Raw genomic sequence first — 20009 nt, forward strand, 5'->3', positions numbered from 1 at the left:
AGTTTCCCATTCTGGCATTGTTATTTCCTCGCTCACTGATTCCTTTTGCTTTCTCTCTCGGTTTATGTATTTCCATACCTCCCTCTCTGTTCTTATTTCCTTTGTCTCTTTCTCCTCCCTTTCTCTCCTCTGCTTCTTCTTCTCTCTACATCTATCTCTGTATCTTCTTTTCGCGTCAAGGAATCTGCTTCTATCGAACTTGTTCCTCCTCCATTCTGTCAACGCCTTTACCGCTTCCTTCTTCAGTTGTTCACATTCTTTGTTCCACCACCCATTTTTCCTTCCTGCCCCTTTTGATCCCCTTACTGTTTCCTTCTTTTTCGTCGTCGCTTTCTCGATTACTTCCTTCAGCTTTGCCGCCATCTCCTCCAATTCCTGCTCCTCAAATGTTGCTTTTTCTAGTCTTCTCCTGTATTCTTCCACTCCTTGTTCATCCCATACTTTTATTGCCACCTTCTTCTGCTCCTCCCTTGCTCCTCCTTTTCCCCCTTCTTCGTACTTACTTCTTTCTATAATTATTTCCAGCGGGAGTTGGTTCGACTCTACTCTCTCTCCTATTGTGAATTTTTTCACTCTTTCCCATGTTGCTTCGTTCACTTGAATTTGAAAATTATTATACAGATTATTCACGTAAGATGACGAGCCTGAACAGGTAAAATGCAACACAAAAGTTTGAAAGGTATATCTGTCATTACATTTTTCGTTCATATTTAGTATTTGAAAATGAAAATGTTTTCGAGCGATGACAGAACCGACATGATCCTACTTACCCATTACTTTTCCGATTTTAATTGCTTATTATTGTTATTAAATCATACTTTGTTGAGAGAGGTATTTTTCTGTCAGAACTTGACATTCATTAGGCTGACGTTAAAAGCTATCTATGTTTTATGTGCATTATGATAATGTAATAGGGATCGAAATAGCTTTATAATTTGTATTTTGGGTTGCATTTTACCTGGTCAGGCTCCTTATTTTACGTGAATAATCCTGTATAATCCCCAGTCCTAATATATGCTTTAGAAACATAGACACTAACACCAATACAAAAAAGTTGAATACAAAGAACAAAAATGAGGTTTCTTAAAAAAATAGAAGCAAAAAACCAGACAAGATGAAACTCCACTTTTAGAGAAAACTTGAAAATAAAACCAATTCTGGAAGCAGTCGAAGAAAAACAAATGAGATGGTTAGGAGACATAAACAGAAGAAGTTGAGAAAATAATAAGACAGATTTTTTCAAGAGAGAAAAGAACGGAAAGAGATGTGGAGCAAAAAACTCAACTCCCACATACACCGGAAAAGGAAAAATGTATCAGGATTAAACAAAGTAAAGTAATAAAGTAAATATATTCATTAAATGATGGCGTAAAATAGATAGGTGAAATGTTATTGTATGCATAAAATGCGATCTACCTAGTCTGAAACATGGGTCTTTAGTGTCTACAGTTTGTGGTAATTTACACAATAAACAATAGAGATTAATTCGAAGCGAATAAACCACACAAACTTCCCATTATGATTAGTCTTGTTAAACGAACTCGTTTATTTTACAGGTGCATGAACCCATGTCAATGCATATGTTTAAATAGTAATTATTTTATCAACGAAAAGTTTTTCAATATTTACTGATTAATTACAAACTGGCCGGGTGGTTTTCGGAATGAGCATTTTAAACAGAGTAACAAGATTTTGATTGGAACAATTGCAAAAAAAAAGTGTTCGAACGATTTAGCAGCCACCTACAAACTTTTTTTTAGGAGGTAAAAATTCTACGTCATCTGTATAAAAATGTGAATAATTTTAACACGGTTTTGTAACAAAATTTGAACAATCTGAATAGGTTTCAAGTGAATTTTCAAAATTAATTATTCAGTGCCGTATCGAAATGTCAACACCCATTACGAACAAAACCTCGCTTACTGAAACACAAAACCGTCGAATGAAGCTGCAGTTTATTTGTCCATTTTATAAACAAAGTTCAAACCAGCGTGGGCATTCATCATTCGTCTGTTTCCTAGCCTAAAAATAAGCAATGTAGATTTTATTCAGAATTTGACGCAAATTCCAAATATGCAAACAGATTTCTGCTGACACCCACGATTGTTCATTTATTCTGAAATCGCTGAAATTTGCCGCTTTCCATTAACCACAACTATTTTAGATTTAATGCGAAATGTAATTCCTGTTGACGCTATTCTAATTCGAGCCGCGCCATTCAAACAAACCCACACTACACAACGACACGTTCTCTTTCCTCTGTTGGTCGCAAAATAATTTAAAAAGAGTAATAAAACAAAATTAAAATCTCGCTTTCTACGGAACCTTTAAAATGTGACACCGCTGACTCTTGTTCACACCCTTCACATGCGAAATACTTCACGAAATGGAAATTAAAATTCTTGAATTAGTCGACGACAAATAATTGTTTTGCTTTATTTTAAACACGTCTTCCTCTGAACAATTAACAACGTGAGAATTTAAATCTGTCACGTAAAAGATTTCTTTCTATAATAATTGAACTAATCAATTACAACTTTATTCAAGTAGCAAAGACGTGTTGTGAGTTTCGATGACGACGAAATGTGCAAAGCAAGAAAACACCAGCTGAGAAATGTATAATTTTTAATCCAGTTATGAATTTGAATACGCTCGTTAAATGTTGAAGGAAAGTACCACTTGTCTTTGTAGATTCCATTCTATTCCTTATCAACACAAACCGATACTACAAACTATACCAAATTATATCTTTGGAGGGTTGCCTCAAAAGTCTAAAGATTATCCTGAAAGATGCAACCACCAATACACGAACAATCTGAAACTACTTTCGTTTCCCTCGTTCGAAACACGTAAATTCTAACCTAATCCAATATCATTGTGGTATTTGCTTGCATTTCGCTCAACTAATAATCTAAGTTTGTGGCATTCAAACTATAATAAAAACATGAAAGACTTAAAATGTGGTGATGACTGATGTGGTAGCAACGGAATTTAGATTTAGGCGATGTATTGCTTCAGTCGTGCCATTGGTAATGATACGCCTTTGTGGATATGACCGCTTCTACATCTAGATTTAATAAATGGCATCTGTTCAATTAGCTTCTTTACATGTTAAATGATAAACAATTTTGCTTTGATTATAATTAATTGTAAACAGAAATTAATTTGATTTGTACAAATGTAGGACTAGTTCAAAGTAACCGTCAAATATGCATACTTTCTATTTAATATATGTAAACGGAATGTTGTGTGAGAAGGGTGTTGTTTGCACATGAATCCTGAGTAATTTAATTTTTTGTTGCTCAAAGCGTACCATCCCAAACACTGATGAATTATAAAAACAGATCAGCTATCAAAAAGCAAGTGCACGGCTCGACGCAAACACACTTGACCCTCGTATGTAAAAAGAAAAGCGATTTTATATTATTCACTTTTAAACCCTAATCCACCTTTAGGATTGTGATCGTTTTAAATCAGTTCTTTGGAGCTGGTGCTTTCCTTTAAGTTGCATCGGATTTCCACGCTTTGTATGAGGAAAAAACGGAACAATGGAATTTTAATCGTTATTCAGACGACGACGTTCAACCGATAAATGGAATATGAGAAAGATCACACAAGTCCAACTGGTAATTTTAATAGTGTAGGAAACGATAAAAAGGATTTGTGGGATAGGTGGTGGGATACACATATCATACGTGACATATAAACCACAATACATCACATTAGGCTGCCAACTCCCACCGCCTCACCCCACAGAAGCAGCAGCATAGGCCACTACGTGCCTTGTATGTATTGCTAGTTATTACACCAACTCGTGAAAAAACACCACAACCAGGACCGTAGCCAAGATTTTTCGCTTTATTATAATTCTGCATCACCAATTCTATTCCCGATTCCACACAAGTCGACCTAACACAATCACACTTACAAATTTTGTTGTATCTAACGTTTTGTCTCCCGTTACAAAATATCACCATCGAGCAACGACAAAGCGGTTGCAACTGTGATACAATTTGGGAACGCAACCAATTACTTATCATACCAACAAATTCTCCAACTCTGGATCGTTGTATTTACTTTGTAAATATCTTAAGGTGAGGCCATATTTTCGTTTTGAGAGTGGTTAGTTATTAATTTTATTTCACAATTGGAGCACTCTTTTGTAAAATAAATTCAACATAGTGAATCGCTGAGAACTATCAACAAATTCGCAGCTGTTTTTAACGATCTAGCTTATAAATAACGCAATAATAAACACCAACGATTTATTTCGGTTGTAATTAATCCAGTTTCTTTGTTGCAAAAATGGCGGATGCGCCGGGCTAGCACAGCATGCATCGCAAATGGAATCCTCGCGTTGATATGTGTATAACGAATAATAAAATAAACTCGTACTCTAAACAATTACGGTCAATATCAACGGCATTTTTTTAACCAAATTGTCATCATTAGAATGACGATTATTCTCGTCTCTCTCGAGCGCATTTGACAACAATGCAAAATATTTTAATAAAACAGACAACTTCCAGCTCAAATTACAAAGTTATATGAAACGTAAACGCGTAAATAATTTGTTCTGGGTCATTTAGTCTTCGGGATATTTTCGTTCAGTCAGGTGCAAGTAGCGGTAATTAGAATTTGTGCAAGAGGGTAATTTCATGGCGATCAGTTTAATTTGTTGTTGGTCGGGACTGGTAACGCCATAACATCAGACATTATCGATTTTGTGGGTACGGAAATCCCAACAGACGGTATAGCGAACATAACGAATGCACCATAAATTGGACACAATCCATATGGGTTGCACTATTTATAGCGACACAACAGGTTTCAAGAATAATTCAATTAAGCAACAAAATCACATAATTTCTTGTACAGGATTAAAACTTCGATGTCACAGGAACGGTGCAGCGATATCAGTTTTTAAATTGAGACTGAACATTTTTAAACATACCTAAAATTCTTTATGAAAGTTCTTTCTTGGAAGTTAAATATTGTTGTTTGAGACGATTAAATTTTGATTGTCTGAAGGAGAATTATTCAAGTCGGCAAATAGAGTAAATGTTTGCAATGCAAGCTGCAAAAGCAGCGTTCGTAATACATTGGAATAAATAAACGCAGACGCCATTTCACTATTAAGTACGAACAATTAAACAAGAATTTCTGTCCCGGTAGTATTTCTCAAAATTATTATACAGTCACTATATTGCTGAAAGATTCAATAAGAATCTACTTTGATCACATTTATAAAATAAGCTGAACTTGACAGTTTAAATTTAGTTACCCTCTGGAAATAATACTCCGGAATAATTTAGAATTTCATTTAATCGATTGAAAATTAAGGAGGGTATTATGACCGACTTAAAAGTCTAGCCAGGAATTACTGAATTGTGAACTTAAGGTTCTATAAATTTTTTATCAGCTACCAACATCCAATTTTACAACAGTGATGTCATATTATTTTACAAGACCAACGTGTTACGACTTTGAATTTTAGTTTTACTATTTTAATAAAGTCATTAAATTTTTACGAGCAAGTAGCCATTTTTATGTTTCGATTTAACACACAAATTTACCACTTTTACAAAAATACACCAAAACTACGTGTTCGAAGTATCAATAATTAATCTTACCAAACGGTTCATCATTTAGCCACGTAGATCACTTGAAATTCTTACGAATTTACAACGTGTTAATCAGTGGAGATCGCTTAGCATCATCACGTTACTTTCTGCAATTGTTCTAAATGAAATTTTCATAATTCGGAACTATTGTACAGTGATTAAAATTGATGTGATTGAATATGAGATCAGTACTTAGCTAAAGAGTGTCCATAATTAAGGAAATTTCCACTTTGGGACATTACCTCTCCCAGAGCAAATATGCAATTAATGTTTACATCCGCGTTATCGATCAATGGACCTGGTTTTGATAGAATTAGTAAGGGTATAATCTTCCGTTTTGTGGAAATTTGATGTTCGTGCCTGATATGCATTAGACCCATCGAACACACATTTGCCTTAGTGACAGCCCTTTACTTGCTGAAAATACTCTTTACTATTTTATTTAACTCGAATTATAATTTTAATCGAAATATGTGCGTTTTAAACAGTATCAGCCGCGATCTGCCACTTGTTATTCAAAAACCCAATCAACTTTTAATAACAAACCAAACACATTGTGCGACGAACACCATCTAATTTATTTATATTGCATTCAGATTAAATAACATTACCGGAAACATGCACAATGTTTAAATTCAAATAAATGCGTAAACACATTCGGTTGTGATACAGAGTTTTCCATTTTTACTAAAAAGAAGTGAACAATTTACTATTCTGATATATTGGTTGTAGATCAAACGCCCCTAGAGTTAACGTTATCCAAAAATTGACTCTCAGGTTTATGTTATTACAGAGATATAAAATGAAAAATCTTGCAAAGTGTATTTGGTTATCACTTTTAGGGTGGAAATGGAGTGCAGATTGGGTCGAATAGAGACCGGCCTGAACATATCGCATCTACATAAAGAAGTTAACAATTGTAGGTTGGTTTGTGTCCTCTGGAAAAGTATTTTATTTCAAAAAAAACACACACACACACACACATGTCAAACGTGATTTATGTGGAGGCAGAATTTTATGATAGTGGTAAATATCTATTTTTATTTATTCATCATTAGTTTGCAAACAATGTGACCATATCGATAAATAATAATTGGAAAGGGAGTATTTATTGTGGGACAAATGCAGTGAACGCCGGTCAGTGAAATACAATTCAGTATGAAACTCGGTAGGATGATCGGACAATTAAAAATTCATTATGGCTGCCGAAGTTGAAAGAACAGATAGGAACACAACAGTCTAACAACTAAGTATCGTCAGTAGTGGAGACAATGAAACACAATTTCGCTTTACAGTGACAATGTGACACAGGGCGAAGAGATGATGTGGGAGCGGTAAGAGAAAGGAGAAGGGTGAGGCCAACTCCCTCAGTGTTGAAGGATTCCCCTTGTAAGCTCATACTAAGCTGGAATGTAAACAAAACAAGCTTGCTGCTATTAATCGACTATAGCTGCCGACATCTTAAATTGCAAAATTTAACACCGACCAAAAACCATAACGACGAGATTAAACTGATTGTCAACACAACAGTTGTCAAAACCGGCATTCCATCCCTTTGCAACAAAATTAGATTTCACCCTCCCCTCGTCCAATCATTGCAGCTGCTAATTCGTTTCATCCCGAATCGAAAAACTCCCTTGCACCATGATACTTTGCGTATTTTGAACGGCTCCTTATTCCCTAGATCTCTGCTTTGGATTTCGTGAACAGGAGTGGGTGTTCCTTATGATGTATTTAGTGCTAACAGGGTGTTGCCACCCACATAATGTGTCGGTGGAAAATTAGTGAACTGATTTACATCTAAATCTAGTAGTGCATACCCTTTAACAGGACCGTAGTGAGTTGAATAATGACCTCTATTCTCCATTAGCATTCTAACTATGTCCTAATGTTTCTATCGATCAAATTTTGCCGCCTAATGACACCAGCCATAATAATTTTTCTAAAATGACTGTTTCGGGAAATTCAGTAGCATTTAGTAATTTGAATTTTCTACTGAATATTAAGTCATTAATGCTTTTATAATACCGCGATGGAAGATTATGAGGGTGGATCACGTTCACGTAGAGCACGTTTGACTTCTTCTGTAATGACGTGCTTCAATGAAGGCGCTTCAAATAATGATTTATTCAAGCGTAATCAGGAAATTATGCATTAACCGCGGGACACATTTGTCACAATAAATTCAAATGAATTTTAATACGAACATGAATATTTAGCTGTGTATTTGACGCTTTAAAGAATGATTAATAACGCATTTTCTTTGATCTTCGATCAAAAAGAGTCACCTTGTTTGAGTCAAATTATTATCAGAATACATTTTCTCTCTTAATTGACACCCATCAGAAACGACCGAACGATACTAGAGAGCTGTTAGATTTTTCCAACAAACAAAAATTAAAACAATCTACGAGAATTTTTCTCGAGTGATTGATTTTGTCCAATTAAGCTATTACTTTGATTCGTTGGACGTTTGATTTTTGGTGATTAGCATTTGGTCGGTCGCGGATGCGAAATCGACGATTGAAAAACTGGAAAGTTGGTTTGACGTTGTGGCTAATTTCATTTAAATTTTTTGTGCACGAGAGTGCAGAATATAATGAGATTTTCATTTCAGGGTCGTTGTTGGTAAACGGAGGAATGCAAAACTCTGGCAGCAACGGTTTTAACGCTCTCCAAGAGAGTGCCACTCTGCCGCCTTTGGGACCACCTGCAGTTCCACAAAATCGCTTTGAACCTTATTTTGACGCAATGACTCCACGCAATGTAACAGCTCTTGTTGGGAAATCGGCTTATCTCAGCTGCCGCGTACGAAATTTAGGAAATAAAACGGTGAGTTTTTCATTTTATTGACTTTATAAAACCTGATTTGTGAAGGATTCTTACGTACGCTTTGAATTCACTCAATATATCCACTGATACAATAAGATCTCTCTTATATTCCCTTAATATTTTTTTCTTTGACCTTTTCAAAGCCGTGACTACAAAACATTATTCATAAAAAATAATGACCATCCAGGATCACAATTTAAGACTAATTATTAAAAAATAGATAATGACACTTCCAATTATTATTTTTTTTATTATCATGGTGCGCAATATAGCTAAAATTAAATTGTTTTAGTCAGTGCAGGAATAACATGAAACTAGATCGATAGTTGCTTTTTATAACTTGGGAAATAGTTATTTGTCTATCAAGGCCAAAAAGGGCATCTTTTTTGTCCAAGTCTGAGTTTTCTGGCCGAACCCCAGCCGAGGCTTGACAACAGGCGAGGACAAAAGGCACTTTTTGGCAAAGGTGCACATTAAATTAACAAAACCAGAAATTTACTATGCATTTGCAATACAATTATGTACTTATTTACATAATTTATGGTAACAGAACAATTATCGGTTTTTGCTAACTTTGCAAACAGACCAACAGATGAAGCCACGGTCACCGTCCGAAAAAGAGTTACTTTTCGTCCGCTTGTGAGTATATAAAATTACCGTTTTCTAAGGGTGCCTAAAATAATAATTTATTATACAAGTTTCATAAGACACTATTTTATCGCGTTTTTAGAGCACGACGAGCGCAGCGAGGAATGCTATAAAGCAAATAAGTGCGACAAAATGGCTTATAAAACAAGTGTAATACAATGTTTTCATTATTTTGCCCCTATTTTAAATTTTAAATTAATAAAAAGTTCAAAACATAATGCAATCAATATGTCGCGGTCGTTACGAAAATTTAGAATATATAACTAAAGAAGGAGAAATCATTAAAAATTTAAATAAAGGAGAATTTTATAAATATTTAGGTATTAATCAATCAAATCATATTCAACATTCAATTATAAAAGAAAATTTAGAAAAACAATTTTATTTAAGAATTAAATCTATTTTAAAATCAAAATTAAACGGTAATAATTTAATTAAAGCAGTTAATACATATGCTGTTCCATTGTTGACCTATTCTTTTGGTGTTATAAAATGGTCCAAAACTAATTTACAGAATATAAATATTCAAACTAGAGTTCTCTTTACAAGATTTTGTAAACATCACCCCAAATCTGCTATTGAAAGATTTAATTTACCACGCGAAAATGGTGGTAGGGGTTTTTCAAATCTAGAAATTCTACAACACAATCAAATTGCTTCACTAAAAAATTATTTTCTCAATAGAGCTCGTGATAACACTTTTTTTAATGCTTTGGTTTCAGCGGATAAAGGTTACACACCTTTAAATTTAAGTGATAATATAATTTCAGATATTGTTGAGCCAAATATACCTGACACTATAGCAAATATAAAACAAAAGTCTTTACATGGGAGATATTTTAAAGAGCTAGAACAGCCAGAAATTAATGTTCAAGCTTCTCATGCATGGCTTAAAAAATCAAATATTCATCCTGAGACTGAGGGTTTTATATTTGCAATACAAGATCGTGTTATAAATACAAGAAATTATAAAAAACACATATGCGGTTTACAATCGATCATTGATAAATGTAGGATTTGCGGAACTGAAGGGGAAACCATTGAACACATCATTTCTTCTTGCACCGTTTTGGCTCAAAGCGAATATAAAAAACGTCATGATATATTCGCAAAAATTATTCACATGAATTTAGCGGTTAAATTCAACTTATTAAAGGATACACAACTACATTATATTTATAAACCAGAAAGTTGTTTGGAAAATGACAATTACAAATTATATTTTGATCGTACAGTTTTAACTGACATTCATATTCAGCATAACAGATCAGACATTATTATTTTAAATAAACAACAAAAGCAAGCATATCTTTTAGATATAGCTGTTCCAAATTCACACAATATAACACAGACATATAATACAAAAATTAATAAATATTTAGAGCTCTCCGTTGCTATGAGAAATCTTTGGTGTTTAGAAAAAATTTCGATTTTACCATTTATAATTTCAGCAACAGGAATAGTACCGCAATCTCTTTTTAAAAATTTAAAAATTTTGGAATTAGAGAACACATTGGTGGTTGAAATTCAAAAAGGTATATTATTATACTTATGTCATATCGTGAGGAAATTCCTTAACATTGACACAGAACATAATACACAACAAAGTCAAAATGCGGAGGCGAGACGCCGGTAATTATGTTGATAAGCACTGCACTATTACTTGATAGTAATATCCGGAATAGTGTATGTACTCCGGCAAAATTGCCGTGCCGCCGGGTGGAGGTGGGATAGTAAAATTTGGCAAATATAAAGGATTGGTAACACTAGTGACTATACGAAGAATTCAAGTTTTGAATTTAAACTGTCAAATAATCACGTAGCCACTACTCACTATCAGTTATTACCAACATTGAAAATTTAAGTAAATGTTCCTGAAACCGGTATCAAAAAGAACTCCTTTTCGAAAGCCGTTTGAGTGTTATAATGACTGTGTTAAAGTGCAAAATAGAATATAATTATTTGTGTATCAAGGCCAAAAAGTGCATCTTTTTCGTCCGAGTCTGGATTTCCTAGCCAACGCGTAGCAGAGGCTTGAAAACAGGCGAGGACAAAAGGCACTTTTTGGCAGAGATCCTCATTAAATTTTTTAGGCGACCGCACAAACTATAAAGCATTAATTGTAAATTTTGAGGTTATCTTTCACAGATGTCAAGTTAGGTGTATAAACTGAAAAATGTATATATTTAGTTATATACCACTTTTCACGTTATGTATCTCGGGAAACGAACACGAAATTAGTTATTTTCATAGGAGTAGCGCTGTCAGATCACTTTTCAGGTATGACACCGAAATTTGAAGCACGAGGCGTCAGCCAAGTGCTGCAAAACAGGCCGAATACCTGAAAACTGACAGCGCACGAATATTGAATAACATTTTTCGTGTCTGTTTATGCAAAATCTTAATATGTACATAGTTATTTTCGGGGCCCTGTTAATACTCTTACCTTTTTGAATTACATATATGCATTCTTATTTGTTTTATCATAAAATGACTAATTTATTGAGTTAATGAGAATTAATGTTATAATTGCAAATGTAACGAAACGTCCATTTTGTTTAAAGTGAATTGACGTTTCCGTCTGTTTACGTTATTAAATACCAACCTTACAATGCAATTTCCCCTAGTTTCTGTTGCACAGTAAAAAACATGGCGTGCGGGAAATCGTTATTTCCCCACTTCGAGGACAACCGGGAAGTACCGATTTTGAGGCTATGAGTACAAAAAAATATTTTTGAACTCACTAACTTCAAAATGACATTTCGCAACCGCAACAGTTAACCGTGAACATAGATTTCGCGCACTAGTGCTTCAAAATTATCCAAAAAGCAGTGGCCTTTTTTAGCATTCTGAAAATAATTTGACTTGATAATAATTAAATCTGCTTTACAAAACGTCATTTCTCCAATCTGGATGTTGAAAATTTCGAAAGAATGAAAATAAATCGCTATTAATTCGATTAACACTTGGGCCATCTATTCACTAAATTGGAAACTATGTATTGGAAATCATTTAAAAATGCTAATGTTCATTTCAAAAAATATTGCACAAACCTCGATGCGCGAAGACGTATTCGGCACATTCGTGCAAATGAAGCACTCGCTCCCTCGTCGCTTGTGCCTCCAATGATGCGCTCATGTGCGAAAAATATCTTCTCACACTCGGTTCGTAAATAACTATTACATATTAAACTAAATTAAAACAGGGCAAATTTTTGTAAACATCTAGGCAGTTAGAGATGGAACTGTGGGAAGACTAATAGTGTGGTAAGAGAAGAAATTTATCGTTTGGCAAATACTCATTAAAACAGTAATAATATATTATAACATGAGTTTTATAAAACTTAACATTAAGACACGAATCAGATTTGCAGGTCGACTGCCGCAAGCAGGAGTGCCTGTAAATGACGAGTGCTCTCAAGTTTTATAAAACAAGTTTTTTATTCTATTTTTTCAAATTTGCATATTAAATACATGTTTTTTTACAAATAAAATCAGTTTTGGTAATTTAGGTAATTTTGTGACAGTTGGTGACACTTTTATTTCAAAGTTGATATTTAAAGTAAAATTTTAAATTAAAATCTAGTCTAAACATAATTGTCATTTTGCGCAAGTGAAATTGTAATTAAAGATAAATTATCCAGAAATACGGAATACCACAATAAATTTGCTACCGGCAATGTGTGTTACCAACTGAAAAAAGTTCCTAGATTTCGGATGTGTTAATGGTTAATTAACGCATTCAAAATGAATGCGTTAACAGCTTTGTTAAAACAGCAAATTAGAAAAAAGGTATTACGTTCGTGAAATTGTCAGAAACTTAATCCCCGACTCGTTATGTTAGTGAAATTCGATTTACAATGGTTGGCATTTTCGTTGTGGCATATCAGGAGGAATTCTCATAAGGCCCAAATCAAAACTAGATAATAAAGTGTAACAACAAAGTTTGCGACTTAAACTCTCGCCAAACAAGGGTGTTACCGCATAGGCAGTGGCGTATTTTAAAGTTGGTCGGTATTTATTTTAATTATTAAATCATCTGTATTCCAAAACTCGGGCTACGTAAACGTTGTCAACAAAGCAGAATTGTATACAAACATAAAAGGTCCTGATTATACAGCTTATGAACATGCTACCGGTGCTGTATAATTTATTCCACACATGTAAATACACGCTAAGTAATTTATACTTAACTTACGAATACAAGGTATGCCTGAAGTGTAAATAAAAATAGCGAATCAAGTTATTTCGTGACAACAACTTAAAGGACGCAGTTTGTAAAGTGTGTATTTGGTGGGATTAACATAGTAGTGTTTAGAAGATCGCTCCCGTTCATTTGGGGTGGCGGGATTTAAAATTTCATCAGAAAACTTCTAAATCTATGCGCCTAAAGCGGAGAAAAAAGACACCTCAAAAGCGGTGGAAAGCTCACAAAGAACTAATTTTTCAGCTCGAATACATGTTTATCGAAATTCGCGGAGTAGAACACTTCAAGCTATAATTCGTGTAATTTCGTTCCCTTTCATGCCAAAAATAAACTGCGATAAGTTTGGAGTCGATATTAAAAATTGCTGGCATAAAATTTCACCTGAATTTATCTTTACCGCGTCACGACGATTAGAAAACACCCACGTATCGAGAAGTTCATTCAAATTTCGTAAATACCCCGAATAGCTGGAGTTGTTTTAAAAAATTAAGTGCGTAATTCCTTGGGAAGCCTTAATTTCGAAGGCATCAAAAAATAAAAAATGTAATATTAAAATTTTGATCGCAACACAAATTCAAATGAAATTTTTTTTCTGATATTACATTTTTCACATCGCTTGAAGCCTTATTAAGGAAATTAGTAATGACAGTGGTGTAATGGGCGAGGATCGATCGACGAATTTATCGCATTCGTGTTGTACAGTCGAACTAAAAATTAATGGTGTGATATTAGCGATTTCATTAATTGTGGGTAGTTAATGGCGAGGCATTAATTTTTGATTGTTGCAATAGTCATTTTGTTGGTTTCAGAAGCGGCGAAATAACATCAGTTGTAATTGTACCATCAATGAATGCTTTCGTGAAGTTTATAACTTGATGAGGCATCAACAATTAAGTCGATTTCCATACCACTAACAACCATAATAGGGTTATTGAAAACTTTCCCGGTTGAAAGCAAGCATTAGTAAGTTATCAGTGGCGGGTAATTCGCAACCGTGCACTCGTTCACATTACTTCAGATTTTAACAAAACATCAAAAATTCATTTTCGGACCCGAAACAACTCAAATTAAACAGGAAATTTATCGCCACAGTTCATTTTAATTTATCGAGAAAGTTGGGTGGTTAATTATATCGGCAAGGAGGAAATACAAATAAGTGTAACTTTAACACCAAATAAACTATTCAACAAATTTAACTTGCGCAGCTGAATTTAAATCGATTTGGGGATTTACCAGTGCACGAGAAGTGCACTACTATAGACTCACTCGAAAACTAGTACCGTAAACTTTTCTCTCTATTAAGTGAAAACCTAAAATTTTTACATTAAAAATTGAATTATTCCAAATACGATATCCTGCTATCAAAACCAATTTCAACTGTTTATTGTAATCTCGAAATTTTATTTAAGAAACGTGTCCTGAATTGCAAATGCAAGAACAGTTAAGACAGAATTGTAGAAGGAATTCAATTTAGTTTTAGCGTCTTTCATTTTGCAATGGAACACGCCGTTATTTCGACGAATTTTAAAAGTAAAATATCCAGATTTATTTGCATTGGTACGTACGTAACCCGACGAGTCAAAAAAAAATATTGATTCTTCGTTGAAAAAATAAAATCTCGACACTCTCAAATCCTTTAATTTATTCCAAATTAATCCCAACTATACCAACAAAAAAAACACGTTTTGGTGGGCGACGAAAGCTACCAGTTGACACGTTTTCTACATTTGCCCTTCCAGAATGCATTAGTTTCCACAAAAGAATAACACAAAGTTCTCGCTTTCTGTTAATAAAAGAAAAGAAACCAAAATCTTAATATTAAAATGCAACTCGCAAAATCGATGAGAAACCTTCGAGGTTCGCACGTCGAGACTGAATAATACGATTATGTAGACTTACGTATTGTGTACTTGTAGGTTCTGGAATTAGTAAAACTTGTAGTCATTCCTCGTGTTTGTAATGTTGCGGAAAATCACATTCCCCCAAGTCCGGTGGAGATTTTCGTCAAAGCTGGAGTAGAAAATTGTTTTAATTAATTTTTGGTTGGAGGTGCGAAGTCGCAGTGGAAAAAGAGTAAAATAGGACGACCGTCTTTGTAAATGGTGTAAAGTAAACTTCCGTTAAATCAATCCACACCTCATTGACTTGCCTGGACCCAAGCGAATCTAACCTGATCCAGGTCAAGTAGGGTACCTGACACTGTATTAATTTATTGTTTATCTTATACCCTCCATGAAACTATAATAAGGGGAGAATCATCAGGTCCTGAATTAGGTACGCCTCATAAAACAGAGATGACAAGATTTAATTGATTCGGTTCGAGATAGCGTTTGGAAAAGATTCAAAACCGATCGAGGTGGTCTTTTGTGAGAAGAAAGTGTACAGAAGGGTTGGAATGGAACAAAACTCGGGGCGACGATTGTTTTGAAGTTTGATTATAAGATGATAAAATGGTTAAAATGTTCCAGGCGAAAGGTCGATAAAGTCGTAAAAATTGTAATGGTTTTGTCACAAATCATTCGTCAAATGAGATAGTGATGTGTTTATTAATGGAGTGATCTGGAGGTGTAAACAAATATTAAGTTGGCCGGGAACAAACCCCATAAATTTGAGATCAAAGGGAGAGGCTAAAAATTTGGGAAATGTATTAACAGCAAGTTTTGTCTTTCTTCAAAGTTGTGCAGACGCGCCGGAACCGGAAGTAGAATTTATTTGCCTGGCAAAATCACTGGATCGATGAGTTTTTGAGTTATTTGAGGAATGTCGGAATACTTCGGTGTAGTTCAGCGTCGAGACATAAATTTAACAACAAAGCGGACAATACAAACATTATGATCACATTATATGACGGAGAGAAAGCTCAGTATGTATTAATCATCCGTATAAGTTGCTGTATCCTAGTGAAACAATGAGCCCATCGACTCAGTTATTAAAGTTTAAAATAGAAATCCCACAACATTAAATAGCATGTTCTTGTTTGACACGGCTCAAGGCCCATTCTTGTCTGTTTTCGGCCATTTATCTTTGCGAAGTTAGAAATTCTGCTGCATTCATAACATAATCCTGCTCAGCGAGATTCACGGCAGGATCCCGGCATAAAGTGAGCCTGTAAAGTTCAAGACACTTAAATACCAGGTGCACATTTAGCCACTTTTAATTCACCAACAAATTTACTCGTGGCGCGCAACTGAAAATTAATAAATGCTAAATTACGATTCGAAAAGAGCCAATTTTATCTAGGATTCTGACAAATGTTCTTTTTGTCGTAAAGTGAGACTGCAGAGAGACGGCACAAAGAGTTTTATCTCGATTGTGTCTGTACTATGGGAGAGGAGTGCTCGTGATATATGCAAGAAGGGCTGACGGGTTCACAATACCCAAAATCTGCCCGCGGGTACGTATAAATTACATACTCCACTACTTTTCCTGCCTATTCAAATTATATACATGATTTGTACCCAGAGAGGTTTTGTTTTTAAGTCCACCCAATTCTCGCTTTTTTTTTAATTAGAATGCATTGTTCCAGAAAATAAATTTATTTCTGAACTCCACTTGATTTCATTTTTAATACCGCCGCCTGTTATTCACCGTTAATTTTTATTGTTCACCTTCATTTTATAAAACGAAAGGTGCCAGAAATTGCACACTCGTAATCTCACCTGACACTTTACCAATATACAGGGTTACCGTAAATGTTTCTTACATCCTAGTTCACTGTGATTTATGGTATACCTACCTGTAGATTTGCGGCCTCTTCTGGATTTGTAAATTTGACGTTTGACAGTTCAAATTTGTCACTACAATTTTTATTGTTTATTATTTTAAAGTGATAATCAATAATAATCATTTGTTATTGTCATAAGCTCATAAGAAGTAAGCATTTTGTTTACACCTACATATCGGGTGTTCATTTAAATGTACCTTCAAAGTTGGCGTTGAAGAGTCGATTGTGAACGCACCAATCCTCAATCTGGACAAAGTAAAAACACAAACAACGCAAAAAGTGAGTTTAGATTTAAACAACTGATCCGTGATTTGTAATCCGTGGTGCGTTCACAATCGACTCTTCAACGCCTACTTTGAGGATAAATTTAAATGAACAACCGATAACTTTCTTATTTTATCAACATTTAAAATAATTATTCCCTGAAATTCGATACATTTATTATAAATTTTATTATTGAAATATGCAAATATTATAAGTGGACTAATTCAATGTTGACCTGCAAGAATTTTACAAAATATACAAAATGTCCCAATGTACTAAACTAGGAAATGTCTTTGGTAATTCGTAATCAACGGATTTGTTGAAGCTGACAGTGTAAATAAGGGAAAATCAACTGGAAAGCTTACAAAATCTTAGGAAACTGTTGAGTGTAAAACTTAATGCCATGCCATAAGTAATAAGTGAGTTATGGCCGATTGAATATGCAAGAAAAATTAAATTCGTTTCTCAGTTTTTTGCGTTTTTCTATGAAACTAAGAAAGTTAAGATAGCTCAAAAGAAGCGCATTGAAGAGAGGAATCCAACATTTTACAGTATTTGGATATTTTAAAGACTAAGGGCCCGATTTCAAGTCATGGTGGCAAATAGGTGGTGCAGCGCAAATGTGTAGCTATCTTTGTCCTAATCATTAATTATCAATATGCGTCATCTTTCTCTCTTGCGCCGTTACCATGACAACAAGTGCGACCGTCGCAAGTCAATTTGAAGTCGACCTCTAAGACTACGAGAAGAAATTATACGTTGCTGTCGCAATATTGGTCAGACAACGTGAAAAAGTGTAATGAAGTGTCTGGAACAGAGCACTAAACATGTTTTCTTTGAAAACAATACATTGTTTTTGTACTGATTTTGTTTTCAGCATTTTTCAATATAATTGTGTTTAGTTGAACAGATGAAATTAGTCGTGAGGTAATTTAATTTTAAGTAAACATTGTTCACCTTAAATTACATTACCTTAAAGCTCCTTGTTTTTAGGCAGGCCACAAACAATCCCATCAAATTATTTTTTAACATAATCAACATTGTTTTTTTATTTGGAACAAAAACATGAACTTCTCAAAATTGTTGTCCCTCACTTTGTTTTTTGTTAACTCGCTAATAATCTCTTTGTACTTTATCCCAAAATGCTCCAACGAAAAGTGCAAAAAAAATGTACAGCAGAATGTCTGAGAATTTAGCGTTAATACCCAATTAGCTTTGGGTGACGTTTTCAAAAAGTTTCAACACTTCTCAAAGAGAAAGTTAAAAGATCCCCTCAGGTTTCGATCTGAGGTCAAAAAATTTGAAAAATATTTTGTACAAAGCAATTACTATTCGAAATTGTTGCTAACTTCTTCCTTGTGTTATACATTAAAATGTTTAATTAGGTTCCCCAAAAGAACTCGCCAAAGAGAAATAATCGAACGGAAAAACTTCCAAAGATGATCCTTTTAAGTTTTGATCCTTTGGTACAAAACTGAACGAAAATTTTTGACTTGGTAATAAATTATGTAAAAATGATCACACAAAATTTTACCTAACTTGTTCCTTTTTGCTTTGTTACGGCGGGAATATTAAAATTTTTAATTAAGCATCCTGGAGTGATGTATCAAAGAGAAATAACTAAAAGTAAAATAAAGCCCCTTTGAACTTTATTGAATTTTAATTGGTAAAGCGAGCTGCAAATGTTTCAAAATTGATTAAACTTGACACGTTGTAAGTCAAGTGAAGCTTCTTTAAGTTAATTATTAACCCACCGAAAGGTCTTCGTTCATTATATATTTAAATATGTCTCTTTTCCCAGTACAATAATGATCTAACTCTAACAATTTGACAGTCAGACTCAGTGTCAAACTATTTTTAATTTAAAATGGAACAAAAATCATCAGCGGGATGGCTAAAATACAAATTAAAAATGTACATGATGGATTATCTAAAATTGCGAAAAACGTTGTAATAAAAATTAAATTAATTTATGTAATAATTCTTATACAAATATTTAATGGAGCACATAGAACATTCAATAAATTTCACATTTATATTGTCTTTTATACATCGCAAATTTAAATTTAGTTTCGGCCCGATTTTGTAAATATACATTTATGCATGAGACTCTAAAATACACATAAAAGCTTTTTAAGAAATGATACGTCTCAATATTTTTGGCTATTTGATGATTTAAGTGACAATCGAAAAATTAGATAAACTCATCTCGTTTAAAAAACAAAATAATAAAGAATTATAAAAATCTTGAAGGGTAATCGAGATTAAATAATATACGATCTAGTTGAACGACTTTAATATTTTTCGTGTACAACCTTTCATCCCTCTAGACTTACGGCAACTCACAAACCCCCACCAACAAAGTTTATATATTAATGAAAGCGTTAAGTTCTTTAATACTTTGTTTCGGTAGTGAAGGTGATGATAAGTCTTGTGTGAAACTTAATTGTCTGTTGTGATCTTCACGAGTTACATTTAAATAAATTTAAAAAAAGGTTCAAGTAGTTGGAAATAAAAGTAAAGTGGTGTTTAGAGCTTTCCTCCAACATAATTTACGCACCGCTAGTTTGGGATAGGCAAGTTTAAAAACTAACAAGTTTTCAAGTTCCGATTAGATTGCTTCTAGCTCAACTGACAATTACTGCCTCTGGGTCATTAATTACATTCTCCCTGTTGGTCCACTCTAGCTAGAAACGCGCAACTCCCTCTTT

At 34.0% G+C, this 20009-nt stretch overlaps 1 protein-coding gene and 1 long non-coding RNA gene across 5 annotated transcripts in view; one reads left to right on the forward strand and one right to left on the reverse strand.

The window, feature by feature from the left end:
- Nucleotides 1-20009, forward strand: part of dpr6 (defective proboscis extension response 6) — a 205977-nt gene that overhangs the window by 174166 nt on the left and 11802 nt on the right. For all 4 annotated transcript variants that reach the window (XM_069060409.1, XM_069060410.1, XM_069060412.1 and 1 more), the window contains one exon: nucleotides 8242-8456. In XM_069060409.1, coding sequence (XP_068916510.1) covers nucleotides 8242-8456 — 215 coding nt within the window. The remainder of the gene's footprint in view (nucleotides 1-8241; nucleotides 8457-20009) is intronic.
- The window catches only part of LOC138139850 (uncharacterized), an 80148-nt gene that overhangs the window by 47469 nt on the left and 12670 nt on the right, over nucleotides 1-20009 (reverse strand). The window contains exon 2 of the long non-coding RNA XR_011162389.1: nucleotides 15210-15320. This is a non-coding gene — a long non-coding RNA (uncharacterized lncRNA). The remainder of the gene's footprint in view (nucleotides 1-15209; nucleotides 15321-20009) is intronic.

The sequence above is a fragment of the Tenebrio molitor genome, chromosome X (genome assembly GCF_963966145.1).
Source record: "Tenebrio molitor chromosome X, icTenMoli1.1, whole genome shotgun sequence".
In the NCBI taxonomy this organism is placed as follows: Eukaryota; Metazoa; Arthropoda; class Insecta; order Coleoptera; family Tenebrionidae; genus Tenebrio; species Tenebrio molitor.